General features: G+C 31.4%; 1 protein-coding gene across 1 annotated transcript in view; it reads right to left on the reverse strand.

Moving 5' to 3' along the window:
• The window catches only part of LOC129220933 (follistatin-related protein 5-like), a 163497-nt gene that overhangs the window by 108583 nt on the left and 31663 nt on the right, over nucleotides 1-23251 (reverse strand). The window contains exon 3 of the mRNA XM_054855368.1: nucleotides 17442-17565. Coding sequence (XP_054711343.1) covers nucleotides 17442-17565 — 124 coding nt within the window. The remainder of the gene's footprint in view (nucleotides 1-17441; nucleotides 17566-23251) is intronic.

A 23251-nucleotide genomic window follows, 5' to 3' on the forward strand; every position in this document is an offset into this window, starting at 1 on the left:
CAGTGAGAGTGAAGCCTTCAGTTCTTGAAGCAAGGATCTCGATTCACGTGATATATTTGAAAGAAGAAAAAGAATTGGAAGATATCGGGTTTCTTTCATTAGGTTAATGGAAAACTTGTCTAACATTCGTCGTAGTTTTGATTGAGATCTTTGCCTCAGCTTATCCTTACCAAATGATTGGACTTGATCCTTCCAGTTGCTAGTTACTGCTCTAAGAGCTAATACTCTTTACTTACAGATAGTTTAGTAATAAAAGCAATATCAGGAAAAAAACACAAAAACATGATTCAGTCAACTTAAAAAACGCTTCTAAATAGGAGAGATTTCCTTCAAAACTATTTAAGTATCCCCAAATATTTGACTCCCATTTATCTTTATAATTCAACAATTCCGATCATCTCTATTGTTGTTAATATAGTTTATCATTACTATTTAATTATATCTAATATGCTTAGTCTGGTGCGTCTTAGACGGGAAATGATTAAACACAACTATAGAAATCCTCCTTTTTTGCGTAGATGGACAATATAGCGTTCTTCAACGATTTTTTCTTACCGTAACATCTTAGATAATTTTGATACTGCAGTTAGTTAATACTTTATATAAGTGCTCTGCTCTTCCCTTCCTAATGTTGCGCAAAGCATATAAATATTTTTATAAGCGAAAACCCTATTTTGGGTGAAATATTTTTTTTCTGAATTGAGGTTAAGATTTAATACATTAAATTTGTACAAAAAGACACTTTATTTTACATTTAATTTTAAAAAATCCTTTCATTTTGTTAATTCGAAGACTTGCAAACCATAAAATGACGTGGTTCTAAGTTTTATTGCAATTTATTTTTCTGCGGTGTATTGTCACCTGTATTCAAAATCCACTCTGTCATTAGTTTTTAAATTTCTAGCTCAACTCTAGCCAGATATATTTCTCGGCAAGTACATTTCACTCTTTGTATTTTAAATAAATTTTAGCATAATGGAAAATGGGGTAAAAAGTCATTGGCATTTAAAAATGTCACATTTGAAAGTTATTTTTTAATTAAAGATGCATAACATTTTAAAAGTTTAAAAAAAAGTTGGAAAAAAAATATTTTCTTTCCCCTGCCATATTTTATTATATCATTAGAAAATTAGTGCCTTTGGAATTGATCGCTATGGTGTTCTATACTGCTTTCAATTATTTCCCATTGGCAAAATAGCTTTCCTTCCTCCAAAAAAGTGTAAGAAGAATTTCCAAGCATTGAGAAAAATAAAATAAAATCTAGTAATACCTCGAACTCTGGCTTTTGAAATGCTCCATGTAATTATTATTCAAATCTGAGTACTCTTTACAAAACGTGAAACACACACTTTTTCCTCCGCACTACTTTTTCTCAAACCCCATCACAACAAGCATCTCAAGAAATGTCATTATTGAAGAATAAAGCAGCAATAACGCAAAAATGGCAAATTAAAGTTATTCCAAAAACAATGGATGAAACTAAAAACACAATTGCTAAGATCAAAGAAAGAAGTTATCTGGAATGCCGTAGAAAATCAAACCACGAGAGGCTCTAGCTGATTAAAGAGATAGAATATTTCTACAAGAAAGAAGAAAAAAAAGATTTAAGGTTTACTTGGGTAACGCAATCAGTGCATCTTGGGAAAACTTTCGTTCTGAAGTAGCAATCTCCCTCAAGAGTCAGGAGCTGCAATGGAGACTAATCTTCGAAGACTGGTACTTCAGACGAAATTGAAGTACTCTGTAAATCGCTTCGGATATGGCTCTGTGAATTGTTAATGGAATCCAAAGTTTTTAATGACTCTTTTTTTTAATGCTATGTTTTTCATTGCTTAACAACTTAAGGCCTTTTTTCTATGATTTAATGCATTTATGGTTCTTATGTTGATGCCCTTTCCATATTTTTGACTCTGAACGACTCGTCAAGCTGGCAAAAAAAAATAATATTGAAAATACATTATACTAATGATAGCGTTTTTATTTTAGTTGATTGCGTTCACATGGAAGTTTGAATTTTGCGGCATTTTGTCGACTTATTTGTTTAGTTGATAGACGCATGAATCAGCAGCTGACTTTAAGCTCCAGCTTCTTTTGTAACATTCATGCTTAATACATAGCTAATTTTGTCAAAATAAAGGTATAAACAGCATCTTATTTTATCGATAACAATGTTGTAGAGAATCCTAAACTCTATAATTCTTCCTTTTTATTACTCCGATAAAGAGCGCTGATAACGCTGATAGAATTACACTATAATACATTTAGGGGCAACACTTTTAGATTAAAGCAAGTTCGAACAACTGTGTAAGCGAGTTATTCACTAGGTTTAGAAAAAATCTTTTGACGAAATCATCACAGTGTAGATTGTCTTCAATAAAAATTTTATTAAGTTTTCTTAGAATCGTATTAACTTTAAGTCTAAATTGATTGATCTACCATTGAACACAAAATCAAAACAAAGGTTAGAAGCCTTTGCTTTCAACTGTAACTAGCAGCTTTACAACAGCATAAGGGAATCTCAAACTAAAATGATTTAAAAAAATTTCCCTTTAAGTAAAAAATTCAAACCTAAGCAATCAATAAAGTTCATGCTGAATATTTGGTTTTTAGCATATTTTTCTATTTTCTGCTTTAAAGCCGACGAGCTAGACAGCTCCTTATTTAGGGAAATTTTCTACAAAATTAATATTTTAGTTTGCGCAATTATTAGTGCGTAGTTTTAGCAGCCAACGTGTAGCATTTCACTTGCAATAACTACACGAAGATTTTCCATAAAAACAAAGTTGTTATATAAATGAAAATGAATTAAACGCAACATCTACCGTGAAGCTGTAAGGATAGTTATTCGCAACTCCAATAAATTATAGGGGGCGCTGCAGCCACTGTCAAATGACAGATGAAAAAGATAAAACAAACAAATGCCGTAGCTTATAACTTGCATCTACGCTTCGTGAACGGCAGTAATTTTTTATAGTGTTTGTAGGAAGCTTTTATTTGTTTATTCTTCTGAAATCACATTACACCACAAACTGTCTGAAGCCTGTAATTTACCACCCTCCCCCCCCCCCAAAAAAAACACTTGGAATGGAATGTTTTACCTTTTTCTTTAGTATTGTTAACCACCGCAAGGCAGCGTATTCGAGCTCTGGAGTTGCGAATTGGACACCTTCATTATTTCATAAAAAAGGGTGCAGAAGGAAAAGTTAAAAGCAATGCAGATGTGAAGTGAAGTAAGGTTGATAGTCTGATTAGATGGATCGGTATTAGACGTTTGTCCGGTGTAACGTAGAAACTCTTTTCTTCCTATGTGTAAAATTTAGTTGTCTTTACTTTTTCAAATTTATTTTCAATTAAGACTGTTTTTGCCCTTCAACTGCAAATCTTAGATAAAAAAACGTAGTGTATCAACCGCTAAGAATAATTCAAGATATTTAACAATTATAAAGCTCATGTGTTGCAAATGCTAAAAAAATTATTCTCATTTATCAGCATCATACAAATATATTAATTAGTTTAACTTACAGTTCAAACATATTTCATTAGTTGAACTGAAACACATCTTACAAACTCCTTGAAAGTACCAAAACAAACCTCACCATCAAAAAAATGTCTACAAACTTTGTAATCTTCCCTCAACTAATCTAATTAATTGAGTTTTAATTCGATGTTTCAAAACTCAGAACTGCCAATAAATAAGAAGCTTCACAGAAGTATCATCTCTGTTAAATGTAGTGCAAAAATGTGCTATAAAACAGAAACAATGCTGTTTAGTTTTCAAGTAATTAGCTTTATTTTGTCACGACGAATAAAAGAGACGAAAAGTGTGAATGAGAACTTGTTAACGAGGCCATAGAGATGTGATAACGATTGGAAATGGCTGATTATGGACTAGCAATTCTTATTTGGTATTCAGCGTGATTCCGAAATAAACTTTAGTTCAGACAATTAACACATAAGAACGCAAATGAAATAATTAAATACTTTTATTTTCCTTTATCAACAAATGATATTGCACAATGAAGAAATATTTTGCAATTTAAGCTATTATACAGGAGATTTACTAGAAAGTGCGCTATACCTTAAGCATTAAAATTTCTATCCCTTTGTTTTTCGCTTTAGAAAATCGAATTATAGCTAAGCCTCATGTTTGGAAAGGAAAAAAATATTAGCGCTTTTTTTTTACTTCCTTTTACAAAAAAGGAAGTGTATTCGCGAAAAAATTTTCACTCAAAAATCGATCTGATTTTCCATTTTACTCCCCCCCCCCCACATGAATGTTGAGTTTTTTTTTTCGACTCGACCACACGTGGATAACTGCCTAAGAACGTATAGCAACGAGAAATATCCATTTTGACGATTCCTGAGTTACTTACAACGCGTTTTCTCGTGACATCTGTAAGTACGTATATATGTATGTGCGTATGTATGTCGCATAACTCGAGAACGTATGTCCTTGAAATTTGAAATTTGGTACGTAGACTCCTAGTAGGGTCTAATTGTGCTCCTTCCCTTTTGGATGCATTCGGGTGTTTTGAAAAGGGTCTTTTGACCCTTTTTGCGGGGAAATCATTGTTTATTTCGATGTAAACTTAAGTGATGTTATAATTTGGCAGACACTTGGCGATATATCGCCAGTCTTTTGGTCCCCAAGTTTTGTCGTCAATTTGACGACAAATTTGGCTATTTCTTTTAAAGATCTGATTTTAATTTGGCCACTGTTGGTGACATATAGAGAGTAAACTATTGAATCACATTAAAATTGCCAGCAATGGGGAAATGATATTAAAGTGGAGTAAAAGGAAGTCATGTGATGCACACATCAGCTCGATTACAGTTGTTAACTGACTGTCTTGTACCTAAGAGTTTAGAGTTAAAAAAGTTAAGACACATTTCTACAGGTAATCCGGAGATTTTTGCTTGCATTTGGTTTAAGTCTGTTTTCTTTGAGTTAAAGTGGTGATGCAGTAGCTAATATAATTACACACGTACTGTGGCCGCAGCTTATTGAAATTATATTCGTTCTGAAGACATGCGAATTTAAAAAGCGGCTCATTTAATAAACTGGCTCACTTAAAAAGTGAAAGATTTTAAACCTTAAAAACTCTAAAAGTAATAATTACTTAATTTATTTTTGTTTTAAATGTTTCAAAGTGCAGTTCACATTTAAAATAAACATGAATTCTTTTTTTTTCCTTTGCACAAGGTGTCGTAATCAAACCGCAATATGCCAGTTTTTTAACAAAATTTAAGAGGAAAGATTAGTTATAGTTCGAGAATTTACAAAATGTTTTACAATTTGATATTTCAAAATTACATATTCCTCTTTTCTCTAAAGTGCTTTTTCTGACATCTGTTGAAGAGAGCAAATTGACTTTGAGATTTCCTCAGCTTCTAAAACCTATCTCTACACTTCTCGGTGCTTCTTTAGCAATTTTTTGCGTATTATGTCCAAAAGTTTATTCTATAAAACGACAATAGGATTTTTATTAAGAGATGGTTTTAACATGTGTTGATATTGTTCCTCCAGATTTGATTTTAAAAAGCGGCTTATTTTTAGAATCCTGCGACTTTATTAGTGGTGGGTACTGTATTTGTAGTGTTGTTTGAAGTTACTACAAATGATTATAAAGAAAAAAGTAATCAGAGTACAAAAAAAAAAAAAAAAAAAAAAAAAACAAGTAACGCAAACTGAATACCATTACGTAAGAAGTGCCTCTTGATTAATGGGTGTTAGTACCCAAAAGTAAATAACCGTCACATGATTGCAGAAAGAACAATTTCTACATTTCAATGATAAGAAAAAAAAACAACTAAAACATATTAAGATATAAAACAAAGTAAAACATTAAAGATGAAAAAATAATGTGCAAGAAAAAAAAATCAAACTTTAAAACCTTTACAACTACCTGTTCTTGGAAAAGTGATCCCAAAATACAAGGCTTTACGGTCAAAAAATTTCGCTAAAATGCAATCAGATACATTGCAAAACCATACATCTTCAGAAAAACGAGCTGATGTGTGCATCAGATGACTTCATCTTACTCCAATTTAATGTCATTTCCCCATTATTGGCAATTTTACTGTGATTCAATTGTTCACTCTCTAAATATCACTAACAGTGGCTAACTTGAAACCAGATTTTAAAAAAAAAATCAAAATCACCAAATTTGTCACCAGGTTGGCGACAAAACTTGGCGACCAAAAGACTGGCGATATATCGCCAAGTGTCCGACAAATTATAACACAACTTGAGTCTAAATCGAAATTAACAACGATTTCCCCCCAAAAAGGAACAAAAGACTCCCTTAGGAACATCCAAATGCAACCAAAGAGGAAGGTGCACAACTAAACTCCATAGGAGTCTACGTACCAAATTTCAACTTTCTAGGACTTACCGTTTTTGAGTTATGAGAGATACAGTCTGAGTAAAAACTTTAAGGCCAGTAAACTTTTTTGAGAAATTGGACACATCTTTAACTGAGGATCGAAACATGATTTGATTGATAATTATTAACCTTAAATACAAGTAAAGAAGACAAAAAATCATTTGTAATTATTTCATTATCAGAAAATATTACGGACCAGCATTTGAGCCTGAGTAAAATCTTTAAAACCAGCATAGAAAAAAGCATAGGAAGAAAAAAATAGAAACATTTAGAAGCTTGTGTAGGAGCAACCTTTTCGAATTACTTGAAATATTCTTGTTTTCATAAGTGAAACAAAAGTTTTTCACGAAATTCGGGATCTATTTTATACTATTCATCTTCGACAGTAGATTTCAGCTCTATAATGAAGTAAAATGTCTCCCATTTGCATAAACACGTCTTGATATGTCGCCCAATAAGATCTCGATTGGTTTGAGATCTGGAGACTTAACTGGCCGTTTCAAAGTTTCAACATTGTTTACTTGGAAACAATTTTTTGTACTGTTACTCGAATGGATAGATGCATTGTCTTGCTGATATTTCTCATGTTTTCCACCAATAAACTCAGCATTTAGTAAAAGATGACTTGCGAGGACATTTTGTTTTGCTTCTGAATTCATTTTACCTGGAACAAACGCAACTGGGCCCATACCATTGTAAACAAAGCACCCCCAAGTTATGATAGAGCTTCCACCTAATTGGCGCTTTGAAAATATTTCTTTTACTTTTCGTAAATCATGCCAATAATACTTCCATCTATCTGGTCCTTTCAAATTCCACTTCTTTTCATTAGAAAAAATTATTTTCATCCATTGGTTATCCTAGGTCATGACTTTCTGACTAAAATTCAAACGCTCTATTTTGTGCCGATTCATTAACTGAGGCTTAGCCAATTTTACAGCACGAATAAAACTTTCGCACCTTCTAATTGTGTTATGTATCGTCTTTTGACAAATATTTAAGCCTGTCGTCTGAATTAGTTTCAGGGTTGAGTACTTTCCAGTTGATGAAAGTTAGCAAACTCTTCTTTCATAACTTGAGGACAAACCTCTCTAGGTCTTCCACCAGTGTTCTTTTTACAATAATTGTCTTTCAATCTTAAACAATTATTGACTGCAGTCTTTGATCTTCTTATTTTTTCGCAAAAGTACAGCTACACATCTCCGTTGAAGAAAAAGCTTCAGTCTGCCATTATTCGTGACCAGATAACTTCTTACCAGACGACATCTTCACAAAGAGCGCCAAAAATTCGAAGAAATTAATGAAAAAATTACAAGTTGAAAGGCTTCAACATTCTTATTAACAGCTGTGATATTTATTACAGTAAATGTACATGTGCACATGTAGCTTTTAAAAAATACTAGCGTCCTTAAAGTTTTTACTCAGGCTGAAATACTAACTTTGAATATATCACTGTTTTTCTGGTAGTTGCATACTTCACAAAACCTGTCTATTGCGTTATTTCTTACAAATGAACATTAATAATTAATTATTCAATAATATTAAAATCCTTTCAATTTTGTTTTTCCGCTTTCTCAAAAAAATTTTACTGTCCCTAAAGTTTTTACTCAGGCTGTACATACGCACATACAAACATACGCACATGCATACGTACATACGGACGTCACGAGAAAATTCGTTGTAATTAACTCGGGGGTCGTCAAAATGGATATTTCGGGTGTCTGTACGTTCCTAGGTATATATCCAAGTGTGACTGGGTAGAGAAAAAAAACTCAACATTCGTTCCGGGGTGAGAATAATAGAAGTTAAGGCCGATTTTTGAGTGATTTTCTTTTCGCGAAGACAATACTTCCTTTTTTGTAAAAGGAAGTAAAAACAATATATTTTTAATCGATCAAAAATATATTTTGACCAGAACGCTAAAATGGAAAAAAAAATGTTTTTTATTTTTTTGCATAATTTGAACTATTTATAAGAATTTTATTCATATTTATTAGTTGATTACAGTGTTTTGAAATCATCACTTGTGCTGTTACAATTGAAATGCGGTTAACAAAAAAGCTGTTTGCAGTACTCAGAAGAGGATTGCTTCTTACTTTCTCAAGCGAAACTTTGATAGTATTAAATTTTGCTTTATTATATTTATCAAGGCATGCTTTTTTAATTATTTAGAGCTGTTTCAAGTTCAGTATATATTTCAATTAACTTTTAAATTTTTCGTTTCAAACAAACGAAAATAAAAAGTTTAGTCTTCATTCAGCTTTCTTCAAACAGTTATAGTAGCTTTCCGGCTAGTTTGGTAAAATGAGAATTGTTCATAATTGTTTAATAAAGTAAAAATTTATCCAAAAGGAAAGGATTAATTTGATTTTTTTAAAAAACCATCTAATTTGTGGACGGGGAATCCTTCAATTCATGCAGCGAAGTTTACAGTATAGAGTAACTTAATTTAAGTTTTAAACAGATTCTAAAAGAATGTTTCACGCAAATTAAGTACTGACCAATTTAACACCAAGATTTAATTAACCTGATAAACTTTTCAAATTACTGAAAAGAAAATATAGCGTTTGGCTTTGGTACCAAATTTAAGTGTATTTATTAACGGAAATAATTAAACATATCATTGAAACTCGCTTTCTTAACTTTGAAAATCTAATTAGGTAACTACAAGGATCTTGAATTTGAAAATATGAAACGGATACATTATTTTTTTTTTAAGTTATTTGACTTAAAACCTTAAAAATTACAACCAATATCAAATATAAGCTATAGACGTAACTAAACTTTGAGTAGGAACAGCTAACTGGCTCAATCCATTTAAAGGAACGCTAAATTTTCACGTATGTACAGTGAACTCCCATTGCAACAAATGCCAATTCAACGAAACTTCCGTTACAACGTTTTTTTTTTGTTCCAATTGTTTTGCTGCTACAATGTTTAAATTCCAAGACAACAAAAAGTTCCCTTAAAACGAAAAAAAAAATGTAGTCTCTTGAAGTTTGCTGTTACAGGATTTTCCTGTACTTGCATCTTATTTCCGGAATTTTAAATTTTGGTTTTCAGTGGCTATCTAGTTTCAAATATCATAGAATGAAGAATGTATAATAATGAGCGTGCAAATTTCTTTATCTCACAAATTACAGAAAGTATTAGATCTCGTGTTTTGGTATTTTATCAATCAAAGAGCACCATAATCAATATCTTTATTAATCAATGAAATTGTGAGCTATGCGTCGTGAAACTAACACACTTAAAAAAAAAAACCTTCTTAATTTTTAAACTGAGTTTCGTTTCAAGTAAATTTCTGATTGCATCCAATTATTTTCAAAATTATGCTTTGAGAACTTATGAAGGGCTCAGATTGGATGCGGAATTTTAAAGTTAAAAAAAGACTTTTTTTTACATTACATATTTTTAGGACTTTTACCACGATATAAGAATTTATTAATCATTTTCTGTAAAACATTCACATCAAATTAATGCGTTCTGATTTTATCCCAACCAACTTTTAATTCAGTACGGACAACAACAGCCCCAGAAAAAGTATTAGAGATATTAATTAATCACTATCACAATCTTTTTTTTCATTATTTCTACACAAACATTGAGTAAATAAATCATTTCAGTAAAAGCTCAATATGAAAGAACTTTATCATCGCAAGTAATGGAAGTCAACTTATTTCGGCAATTAATTACTCAAGGGTTGATTTTTCCGTAATTATTTTTTTTTCTTTGCGCTAAGTCATTTCTTTCGATTTCAATAAATCTTTCACTCTAAGAATTAATGTCATTTCTCTTTTCGGAACATAAGCATTAACCCCAAACTCTATTTTCTTATAGCCTCCGCAATTCATTCGGTAGAGGTATTCGAATTGCAAAAAATAAATAAAAGAAATAATCTATAAAAATATCGTCTGAATTTTGGATTGGTCTGAACCACACAGCTTGTAGGAAACGAGCGTCAAAAATGATTAATGGCGACCGCATCATTCCATAGCAATACAGATGGGTGAAATGAAAGGACCAACTATTGGTTTATCGATTGATGTATCGATGATTTTATGGACTATCGATAGATGGATTATGAAGTTCTTGGGAGCTATCCCCAATTGTTGAAGCGTATGAAATAAATTTCTCGGTTCAAATAGGAATCTCGAGAGAATGGGGTCAAGAAATGCAAAGAGTGTTACCGACACATTTTCGCTCTAAATGTTTCTCGGCATTTCAAAACTCACATCACCAGAATTTTTCACATTCTGCTTTATCACTGGTGTTGAGTCATCAGCAAAACACACTTGCATATTTATAAATATATATATTTGCGAATATCGTTTTCCGTATAGGTTTTCTTTTCTTGCAAAATAAAAACAAGATACTTATAAGGAAAAGCAAATTGAAATATTACTAGTATGCAAAGTAAGTGTTTGGTGAAAGAAAAAAAGCTTTTAGATATGCCTTTAAATTGATGACTTAATTCGAGAAAAGCCTCTAAAACCTGGACTGTATGCAAAGCTCGAAGCACAGTGAATTCTCAATAGCTCAAAATCCCTGGGGACCGGAAAAAATCTTCGAGTAGCCGGTAGTTCGAGTTATCGAAAGTTCTATTCCCTACCATCTCAATAAAAAAATTTTTATAATATTTTTCAGTAATAGTGCATGATATGACTATAATAACACTTACAGTAATTTGGATGAAATTAATTATTAGTACAACTAATTATTTTTGTGGAAAATTATTAATAAAATAAAACAGAAAAACCAAATAGTAAAAGCCACTATATTAGTACTTTTTATAATATTTCTGTATTTCTTGCAATTATTTTTGTTCTTCATGTGTTGAGACATTTATAAATGAAACCTGTAAAAAGTATTTAATTAAATTCACATCTAGTAGTGTCTCCTGGCATAGCCGTCGTTGTAGGGCATCTTCACATACTTTTACTTCATTATTTATGTTTTTCAAAATTCTTTTCTTCAGTTTCTTTCATTTCTCTCACATTTTCCTCACAATTTTGTACATAAGTAAAAAAGAATAACAATTCAACAGTATTTCCAAACTGCCTTTTTTGTATACTGCTCTTTTTAAGCATCAATTGTTTTCACAGTAAAACATTTTTTCTCTATTCAGACATCATAGAGAACATTTGCTTACAAAGTACGCATTCAAAGAGTAGTGAAAGAAATATGTATAAACATTCATGACATAGATTTTGCTAAGAAATACAATTTTGGTGCTTGAGCTATACTTTTCAACGATGAATATACTTCTGCGAGCTTCAGCGATGATACCCATGAGGGTACTAGAACCTTAACAAAGACGAGAAATCTTTATTTTATGAGCCTCTTTTTTTATTTACGTATATTTAGATATTTCTTTAGAGAATTGGAATTTCCAAGCTGCTTTACAATGTATTTGGGAAAGCAAAAGTAGTCAGAATTGTTTGTGCCCAAAATTTATAAGCACATTTGACATTAAAGAACAAAAGGAAGCCATGTTACAGAAATATTTTATATTAAGTCCTAATTAAATGAACCTTGATTAAATTCTGTCTAAATAATTTAATATTTCTTTTTTTTAAACCGTTGTTTTAAAGAACAAGTTTTATAAAAAAAAATATTTAAAAAAAACAATATATAAAATACAGTTTAAGTAGTCGGTTGGTTTATACACGACAATATAACATATTTCCTCTCAACTAGATACATATAAATAATGTTGATTACCTTTGCACGATATTGGTTTCACACTTTATATGAGAAATAGTTTGTCCTATTATATGAAATACACAAAAGAAAGTTTCGTGATAGCTACATTATGCTAATCAGGGTTGGCAAGGTTTTGGACACTACGATAAAAACCACGGTAAAAACCTTGATTTTTACCCAGGGCTGTGGCGTCGGAGTCGGAGTTGGAGTCGAAGAGTTGGAGTCGGGCTGATTTTGGGGTAAAAGAGTTGGAGTCGGAATCGTTCGAAAGCATGCCGACTCCGACTACGACTCTGGGTTTCTTTTTTTCTTTAATTTTCACTGAATCTCCTTGCAATTTAAAAAAAAAAAAACTGACTACCAATTAATTTGATTACATGTATAAAATAATACTAATAAGAAAGTAATTGTCATTATGGCAACCAGCTGGCTAGATTGTCAATCAAACTTTCTGTAACAGCTACCTACGCCGCAGTCTTCTAGTTTGCTTATTTGTTAACTTTATTCAACTGATAGCAACTGTCAGCAAACAGTTTTGCAGAATAACATTTTCTAAGTAATCACCTTCATATAAAAATTAAAAATATTTTTTACCTCGATCTCAGTTATAAAATAGTATAAATTATTTTCAAATAAAAAAAGAACCGACTTAAAAAAACAAAGAGGAACTAAAAAGCAAAAAAATAATTGGTCATACTTACATACGATTTCCTACCGAAACGTATAAATCAAATTTATAATACAATTCCAGTACAAAAATCAACTAAACAAAACGCACAATCATAAAATAAACACTGGATTTAATTACTATACGATAAATCATTTTAATACCTAACTAATTATATACGATCTCTTAATTTTTCATAACCATTTGCAGTCGGGGTCTCCTATAAACTACTACCTAACGTAACTGAGTAAGTTTAAAGACTTACGCGTTTGTGAAATTAATGTTTATCTCGATTTGGTGGATTGTCAGTTATGCTAGGTAGTAGTTTATAGGATGTCATGGACTTCAAATGGTTATTAAAAATTAAGCGATCGTATATAATTAGCTAGATATTAAAATAATTTCTCGTATAGTAGTAAAAAATCAATCTTTATTTTATAATTGGGCTTTTAATTTAGTGAATTTTTATACTGGAATTGTAAAATAAATTTGATTCACACGTTTGGGCAGGAACTCGTATGTAAGTATGAGCAATTATTTTTTACTTTATAGTTCGCTTTTGTTTTTTTAAAGCCAGTTCATTTTTTTATTTGAAAATGATTTTATTTTTTGCTTTTTACTGGTGTAAGTATAAATAAGTACGTAGGGTAGAGTATGTGGTACACTCCTTACGTACATCTCGAGTGAGAAAGCGTCGAGCAAAGGAGTCTGAATACAGCTAAGATGAGCAAAATAGAGAAAGAAAAAGAACACAGCGTTTGGGGACACTTGCTTGTATATCTTTGCTCATAAACACACCAAAATACTTCTTCAAGGCTTTTTCAGTATTTTTTTTAAAAAAATTTCTATTTTTCTTTCTTCTTTTTCAGCCCCCTTCGTGACGGAGAAGAAACTAAAAGCAAAATTTAATCATAGTATGTTGATTCTATAGCATGTCACCGTTTTCCCTTTAAGACAACGCTTTTCGCAACCGTTAGTAAGTAGTGTTTGCATAGGGATCGTTTCCAAAATTTCAAAGGTATTTTTTTCTGAAAGAGCAGGCATAAAAATGTAGAATCTAGCCATTTTTTAAATAATTTCTTTAAGTTTAATATTTAAAAAAAAAAAAAAACTTAAATCGGTGCTCTTTCATCGTTTAACGCTTCTGCTGATGACATCACAAATGATGAAATGCCTTTCAGTGTTGCCATTCACGGTCCAAAATGCTTAATTTGCATCTTTACTCACGTGTATTGGTAACGATATGGTTGATAGCAAGCGTAGAGAGCAGTTGTAATTTGTTTCTTGATTATCATAACGTGAAAATGCGGTAGAAAGAAGCGCCATAGTGCATCATTTGTGACGTCATAAAGACCACGCCTTGTTAGAGGAATCGGACATTTAAAAAAAAATTTAACAAAAAAAAAGGTGGGAAAATGAAAGTATTTTCTGAGTCCATGTTATTATTTTTTTTTTTTTGTTTTTGCTTATTCTATCAATTGCTTCCAACTGTAAAAATCATCAAAAAAGTTTGAATTGTTATTCAGTGAAATTTTTTAGTGGAAAACTTCGAAATCCAACTTTTTGTATAGTTTAGAGATCCATAAAACTTCATTTTGCAAAATTACAAGAAGAAAATCAAAGCATTTACTACGAAAAGTCAAGGATATATATATAAGATCAAAATAATAAGGAACCTGGTTGAAAATGAAATGGAAATACATCGCCAAACCTAATAAACACGGATTTTGGTAATTATTGAATTAAAACACAATATATATTTATCCCTTCAATTGATGTTGAATAAATAAAGGGAATGTTACAGTGTTATGTGTAAAATGTCTATAAAAGCTCTTCAGTCAAACAGTCTAAAAAAATCAAATAGATGAAGCTTTTATATGGCCCCTAGAAACCAGGAATGTAAAGTCGTGTAAGCTACAAAACGAAGCGATTCATATCTCGATTAATATTGGTTGTACTGCTGTCAATTTATTTGTGTTTGGATTGTTTTTGTACCCTTGTACTTTCCTTAAACATCGTTTTAGAGCTACAGAAATCATATAAAAAGTTAGATTTCGTAATTTTTCACTAATATTTCTTTTGGCTTCTAACTTATAACATCTTTTCTTTGCTCCATATTTTGACAATTTTTGCATTTGGAAATATGTACCTAGGACTAACGGTTAAGAAAATAGAGATCTTGGTGGCTAAACGTAGACGTGCTATGATATAACAAAAGTTCGGGAACTTGCTTATTTCGTTCATAATTCTTAATATGATAAAGAAGTTTCATTAGTAGTTGTGTAGTCGTTATTTGAATACGGAACATGCAAGTGACTGCTTGCATATCTCATCTCTTGTAACACACCAAATACTTTCAAGCAAAACAAAATTCTCCTTTCGTCAAGTTTCCTTTCCAATTTTCTATTTTTCCTCATTCTTTTGCACCCCCCCCCCCCCCCCACCATCTGTTAAAGAACATCGTGGTTAAATAAAAAGCCTGTCCAAGTCCACAATCAACGCAACAGAAGAAAAAAAGCAGAGAATTACTTCTTCCGACCAAACTGCTCAGTCGGATTGTGACAGAAGAAACTAAGAAAGATGTCCCAGCCATTGAGCAGGAGAAACGTGAAGCCGCGAAATTCTGTTGTCGCTAAAAGGTCTTTTATGCCTGGATCGTTCATCTGGCTTCATTCTCACGATTTCCCCCTTTCTCCGTCCGAGAGAAGCAATATACTCTGTCTATTAACTTGTTCTTGTGGGCTCGTATTCCTTTTGCTCAACACAAAATATATAGTTACAAGAGTCGTTTCTCTTTCATCAAGCTTTTCGAAAGAAAATGAGTAAGAGGAACTCTTCACAAAGAGTTGGAGGAAATGAGACATAGTTTCCGAGATTTTCGTTTGTAGTTATTGAGAAAAGATACTGTTTAAATACATTTTACTCATTAGAACTCTGCTTAAAGCTGCTGTTTTAAAATTATTTTAATGTTTAAAAGTGAAGTTATTTCGTTGGGTGAATGCTACAAGATGTTAACTTTTTTTTCACGCCGCACATCAACAGAGCATCCGTTGAAACGCGTGTATATAACCAAACCATTTTGAGTACTGTTTAGTATTCTCAATTTTTATAATCTACTTCGTTCATTTAAATATACAATTTTGTTTTGAATATGCCTGAAAAGCCAAGATTCTATCAGAGTCTCTGCAGCACTATGTGCAAGAAAACGATAACTTCTCTCTTTAAGAACGAAGAATACACATATCTATATCATTTTATGTAAATGAATAAATGATAAAGACACTCTGAGCTATTTATAAAGATTTGTGAATAATTAAAATGTTTTCCTTTAGCACATAAGTTTCACTACTATCGTGTGTTTGTACAACACACCCTGTTTTTTTTTTTTTTTTTGATATATAGAGGAAGAGGAAGTAACTTCGTTTTCACCAAGTATTAGTACCTTGGTTTCCATCGAAGGTTTTAGAATTTAGGATAAGGGGACTCTTTTTTTTTGTGAGTAAGAGTGAAGATTTTTTTTTTTTTTGAAGATAGTTGTACATTTTTTGAACTGAACTGTACCCTAGAGTGAACAGCAAACCAGTTCTCGTCGCTTAGAACTGCCTACATAATTTTATGCTCGTTCTTTAGTGCTTCTAAACTTACAGAAATCTGCAATACTTCGCGCTTTACGTCATACGAGCTTATGCGGCTGAACGTTTCGATTTAAAGAAACAACCAGGGTAGGTACATTGATCTAGAAAGATTCATACTATTTATAACCTGGAAATACATTAATAGTTATGGCACTAACTTTTAAATTTTAAGAAACCAAAATTTAACTTTCAGGCTGCAATGTATTACAATCTTATCGATTAGTTCTCAATCTATATCAGCGAGCCTACACATGCAAAGTATCTTCCATCAGAAGAAACGGTAAAAATCAGTTTTAAAAACTATTTTAGAATTTGCTGTCTGCTTTACAAGTCCTACTTTAGCTGCTACAAGAAAGATTAAATCAGTGACGGAAGCTACAATGAATATACGTGACAGTAAAAATAAGTACTGCATTTTAATTCCAGCATAGCAGCAACAAACGGATCTCAAATTTTTAATGGTAATTTAATGCCTCCAACGGCAACTTTTCCGCAAAATCAAATCGTCAAAAATAGGATATTATAGTTTTCTTTTTCATTATAATTTTAATAGAAACAGAAAAACACAGAATTAGACGAAATTTCAACGCAAACGATGTGGGGCAAGAGATTTTCTCAGAAACTTGTATCTTAAAGTGCATCCACACTACCCATCATCAAAAATAAAAAAAAAATAAAATAAAATAAAACAATCAACCAAAAGCACAATATTTTAATTTTGAAATATTCCGTTAATTATATCTTTATCCGCAAAGAAGTCGACAAGAACATTATGAAAAATCTTTTAAAAATGATGTTTTAAAATAGCCTCCAATAACATTTGGCTTAGTACTTACTATGATACCAGGAAACTGTGTTTGAAAATTAAGGTTTTAGAAAAAATAAAATGTTTAAGGAGAGAAAAAAGCATCTCTTCAGCAGCATCATTCAAGTCAAGCAAGTTTCAACGTTCGGTGTTGCTTTGGGCCGAAAAAATGAAATCTGAAATGCCATCTGGAAAACTCTTAAATCGATATATGTATGCCTCATCAAACCAATTTCACTTACCATTTTCCAGTTGCAGTGGTCTTAAGGAATTTTCATTCAAGTCATCTTTCTTTTTTCCTTCGAAATCTTCGTCTAGGAAGGGATCACCATCTCCAACGAAAGGAAAATCCTCTTTGCAGCAGACCTGAAAAAGCAGAGAGGGATTTCTGTAAGTTGCGATATAACGTAAATGCTTTTGGATTTAGTGCATTTCAGCACATCACTATTTTCCTACCCCCAAACGATGGCACTCGAGGTAAGAGTTTACATTGCTAGAAAAGTGTTTATTTTTCTTTTTTATTTCTTTAAAAAGTTCCGTAACTCAAGTAATTTTAGGTTATGTTTTAAAGATATATGATGTTTTCTCCAATAATAATTAATAAAACCTTTTCATTGAAGTAATTGAAAATGTTGCTGGATGGTCTAAACGTGCGAGTTTCAACCGGTGAACCGGCACCGGTCCGCAAAGTAATTTCACCGGCCTTTAGTGATTTTTCTCGTTAATGATAAAATACTTCCCTTAATTAAAGAAATAAAACACCATAATTGCAATAAAATTGTACGAAATATTTTACGTAAGTTTTGTGATTTGATTTTTGTAGTTTTCTACAAGTATTTGACAATGTTTGTAATCTATGAATAATTATTACTAATGTTACTTACCTTATTTTTAAAACTTAATTATTTTCTGTAACAGTTCTTTAACACCAAGTAAAGTTTTGTTTCCATATTTTTTTTAATTCATTTATTATTATTACTGCTTGTAAAAAGAAAAAAAAAATCACTTTGCCGTTCACAAAATTATTTCCCAAGTGTGTAACGGAACCAGAGTCGAAAGTTTTTTTTTTTTTTTTTTTTTTTTTGAGGGGAGGGAAGGAAAAGAAGGGGGGGCAAAAATATAAAAAAAGTGGGGGAATATCACAGTGGGCGAAAAAAATTCCATACATGCTTTTAACGCTTCACAAATACAAGGGGTTTTTTTCTCCATAAAATAAATAAAGAAAGAAGGAAAGAAAGAAAAACGAAACAAAAGAAAAAAAAAAGAAAAATCATCACCGATTAACGACTTCTTTTTTCAAAAGTTCCTGCTGGTCCATGGGCCAAAAAAGTTTGAGAAACGCTGGTCTAAAATTACCAAATTACATTAAAGCATTAAAATTAGAAAGAAAAAAAAATAATTCATACTAGCAAATACTTTCTTTCAGTTGTTTCATTTGTTTGAAGTGCTTTAAGGTTACTGCATAGGAATAACGAATTTCTTCTTATAGTTGAAACAGAAATGACTAAAAAGATTGAATTGTAATGGTTTGATACAATTATAATGGGGTTGTTCCCTTCAGTCAAAATTACTACTTTTCGTCACTGAAGTTGATGAAAGAGCAAGAAAAATAATATAGACCCAGAAAATACTTTCATTTTCCCAACAGTTATTTTTAATTAATATTTTAAAATGTTTGATTTTTCAAACAAGGCGTTTTCTTTATGACGTCACAAATGATGAAATCTGCGGCGTACTCCACTAGCGCGCTAAATGTTTAGGCTTGCTGTCTACAGTGTTTCCTGGTTATGATAATTCAGAAGGAATTAAATATTGCACTCTGCGCTTGCTATCAACCATATCGTTGCCACTACAAATAAGTAAAGATGCAGATTAAATATTGTGCTCTGCGCTAATGGGAACAGTGAATGACAGTTCATCATTTGTGATGTCATGCGCAGAAGTGTAAAAAATAAAATTGAATCTGTGCACCAATTTAATTTTTGTTTTTCAATAGTAAACTTTGTCAAATTATTTTTAAAAAATAATCAAATCCTATGTTTTTAAACATGCTCTCAAAAAAAAAAAAAAAAAAAAACTTTTAAAATTTCGGAAACGACCCCATTTTCAAAAATAAAAGTAAGCCTAACCTCAAACAGTTAAATCCTTATTCACGTAAATATTTATTATACAGGGTAGAGAACATTTTTAAATAAAAATTTCGGACTCACATCTGCTTAATAGCATTTTGGAGCCGCTATTCTTTTTAAAATAAAGTACGAGGCAACCGTCAACAATATGTATTCTCTCGTACAATAAAGATGCTGGATGGTCTGTTTTTTATGACCCAAAAAAAACTTTTATTTTTTACGTCAGGCAATATTTATGTTGAGCCATAAACTCAACTTTCCTTCCTTTTATGAATATTGATTTGAGTGGCTGCGCATCAAGCCAGTAAAGATACATTGTGATTTATTTGGGCTGTTAGTGGTTTACGATTATTATATTAGAAATATATTGTGATTAGATGCAGAAAAACCTTATGTTTTATTGTGTGTCAAAACTTTTATGTAATACCAGCGTTAATTTTAAATATCATTGACATCTATGGTGAGACCAACAACAGCTGATCCCAAAATGAAAAAATGCCTCAATATTTTGTCATTAATTAGACAGGGTGTTTCAAAAAGAATGGCCTGATTTTAAATGTTAGTATTATGAAAACTATTGAAAATAGACACTTCAGATACATAGATAATAATAAAAAAATTTCTCATGCAAAATTAAAGGCGTTCAATATGAACGTCATTAATTTGTACCCCCATGTGCCATATTTTTACCCTCATTTTCCGTGCGCCACCTTTTGGATGCACAGCACATATCAACATGGTAGACAAATTCGTCCCAAACTTTTGCAAGCATGTCTGTATCAACTGCTTCCACTGCTTACACAAACATCCCGTGTCTTTGAAGTGTTTATATCATCTTCTAATGCTCGTCGGGGCCGGAGGTTCAACACCAGGGTATTCTCGACGAAAATCAAGCTGAACAGTTGTTACGGACTCGCAATTCGCGAAGCGTAGAACACAACTTGGCAACTCCTTGAAACTCGAGAATTTCCCCATTCTAACGATACCTTAATTTAATGAAACGAATTAAAATTTCAATAGATATGATTTTCGGAAATCGGTTCGTTCTTTTTGAAACACCGTGTATGTTAGTCCTTAAAAGAAATATGTGTTAGATGTTAGACAACTATTGTTATAAAGGAATCAAATATGAACATTTCATGAGTTAAAAAATGAAGAGTGTGCGCAAATATTTTTGAATAATTCTTCTTTTGATGTCTCTTGTTTTATTTTTCAGTATATCTCATGTTTTACACAATTTATTTGTTAAATAACAACTTATTCAACCATTACAAGAATAATAGCAATCACTGATCAGTGATCAGTGTACTCAGAGAAACAGTTAGTGGTGCCGTGCATTTTAAAAATTAAAATTCTATATTTTTTTCAATTTTCTCACTAAAAATGGAATTATTTAATTTGTTCTTGTGATAATTTCCCTCATGTTCTTCCAATCAATCAATAATTATTTTGCGTCTGTGTGATGCTATACTTGATAGCATGCAGCTAAAAATAATCATAATAAAAACGACAGGCACTCTCCTGATTATGTTAGCAGCAACATTGCTGTTTAATTTATCATGAATTTTAATATATGTAATTTTAACCTAGTTTCATATAAAAGTTTTTTTTAATCAAGAACTTAAAGGTTTAATGCAACATAAAAATATATAACTACAAAAATACGTTAAATTTTTAAAGGGATGATTAAAAAATGAAAAATTAAAAGCAAGGTTTTTAAGATGTAAAATGTGTGGGATAATAGGTTAGTCGGTATGTCTGTTTGTGGACTCTTACAATTGGGGGAAGGGGGGGGACCCTCTGTGAATGTGATCCGATCAAACCTTTTACTGTTCAAAAGCATCATTTTAATGATCATTCTAACAGTTTGACACATTGAAGTAACCTTTTAAACGTTATTCTTTAAACGTTATATCCTTTTTATTCTTTAACAATAAGAATATCAAATTAATATATATATATATATATATATATATATATATCTTACTAATATTATATATGCGAAAGTTTGTCTGTAAGGATGTATGAATGTATGGATGGATGTTTGTTACTCTTTCACGCAAAAACTACTGAACGGATTTTGATGAAACTTTACAATAATATAGCTTATGCATCAGAATAACACATAGGGTAGTTTTCGTCCCGTTATGGGGGGCAAAACCCCCTTAGGGGGGCAATAAAACACAATTTTTGTATAAATTCTCTAATATTGGGATGAAAAAATACTTGCACATATTTACATTATATGTCCATCGAAAGCTCTGATTTTTCTGCTGAAGATGGCACCTGTTCGAAATTTCTAAGTAGAATAAAAAACGAGTTATGAGCTTTTTAGATCCATGTTCGAAGGCTTTCCTCAACTCAATACAGTATTTAGTGTATCATCTCAACTCCCTGTCGATAGCGACAATTGTTGTATTGTTGACTTTCTTTGCTTTTCGTGATTGTTCAAGGCTTTTCTCAAGTCAAATATTGAAGTAAGATTTTTGCACAAGATTGGCAAATAATACATGATTTGGCTGATGATTTTCCATTTAAACGGAACTTTAATGTAATTAATGGTTTTTATTATTATTTATGCTGATTGAACACTTACTCATTATCCAAACAACCAGCAGATCGCCAAAATTTTTGCAGAAAGATTTCCGTAGCTGATGCATTTGGCAGTTTTTTCAACGTTGCTGTTTTTGAAGCCGAAGACTACGTCATAATGTTTCTCAACTTTCACCATGTAAACAAAATATCGCCAATCAAAGAATTTTCAAAAGACCTTTTTTACTGTGTTAAATAATCCAGCAACTAAATTAGGCAAATCCATAAACAGCACAAAAACTTCCATTAATTTTCCTTTTTGCACAATTTCAAACAATCACCAAATTGTATTACTTATTTTGGTAACATTTCGGATGAAACTGTTTAGCGCCATTTTATGGTGACCAAAAATATCTCAGCATCTAGCGACGATATCTCTGTAACGAAAATTAACATCATATCGTTTTACAAAGTAAGGAAAGAATGGGGGAGCATCATCGAAGGTACCCCGAAACGACTTAAGCAAATTCGGTAAAATCGCACCAAGAGTCACAATGATTGAAATTTCCCGAAATAACTAAAGCAAGTATAAGGGGATTACGAGCGCAGCTACTTTTTTTTAATCACTTCGTACTTCATTAGCCATACAGAGAAGGTTTTAGACTCCATGTTAAAAAAAAAAGTATCAACAGATTAATCTTTTTAAATATGAGAAGATTAATTTCATGTTTTTAAAATTTGTATATGCTTAAATATAGTGCTTTCGTTTCTAAATCAATATTACTTTGTTCTTTATACTTATTGCTATTTTAGCTTTATGGGTAAGGAAGAAACTCGATTTTTAATCACGTCAAAAAGATGTGTTTTAAATTCTTTCACTTAAAACAGAAAACAAAAGCAAGTAACGATTTTTTCTAATAATTATTACTGACCCAGGCAACGCCGGGTATTTTTGCTAGTATATATATATATATATATACTGTACTCCCGATTATCTATGTGCGGATTATATGATTTGCGGATTATGCGTGCTGCCAAAAATTTAAATTTAAACTAATTAAAGCTAAAAATTATACCAAATTTTACTATATATTTTATTACTAGTACTAATTTATTACTTTTTGTACTAGTAGAGTATCGTAATTAAACCCGAAGTATTTTATGTACCACTGCGTGCTTTACTTATAGCCTCCAAATACCCACTTTTCTGCGTGATTGATCTTTTTCGGATTATCCGTGTTTTTCGATCATCCGTGTACACCTGTGCATTAATTAGCACGGATAATCGGGAGAACAGTGTATGAGTAAATTTCCAAAAAAAATATTAAAAAAAAAAAAGATTTGTGATGAAAATAAAACTTGATTTTTTGCGAAAAAATTATTAAGAGTAA

The sequence above is a fragment of the Uloborus diversus genome, chromosome 4 (genome assembly GCF_026930045.1).
Source record: "Uloborus diversus isolate 005 chromosome 4, Udiv.v.3.1, whole genome shotgun sequence".
In the NCBI taxonomy this organism is placed as follows: domain Eukaryota; kingdom Metazoa; phylum Arthropoda; class Arachnida; order Araneae; family Uloboridae; genus Uloborus; species Uloborus diversus.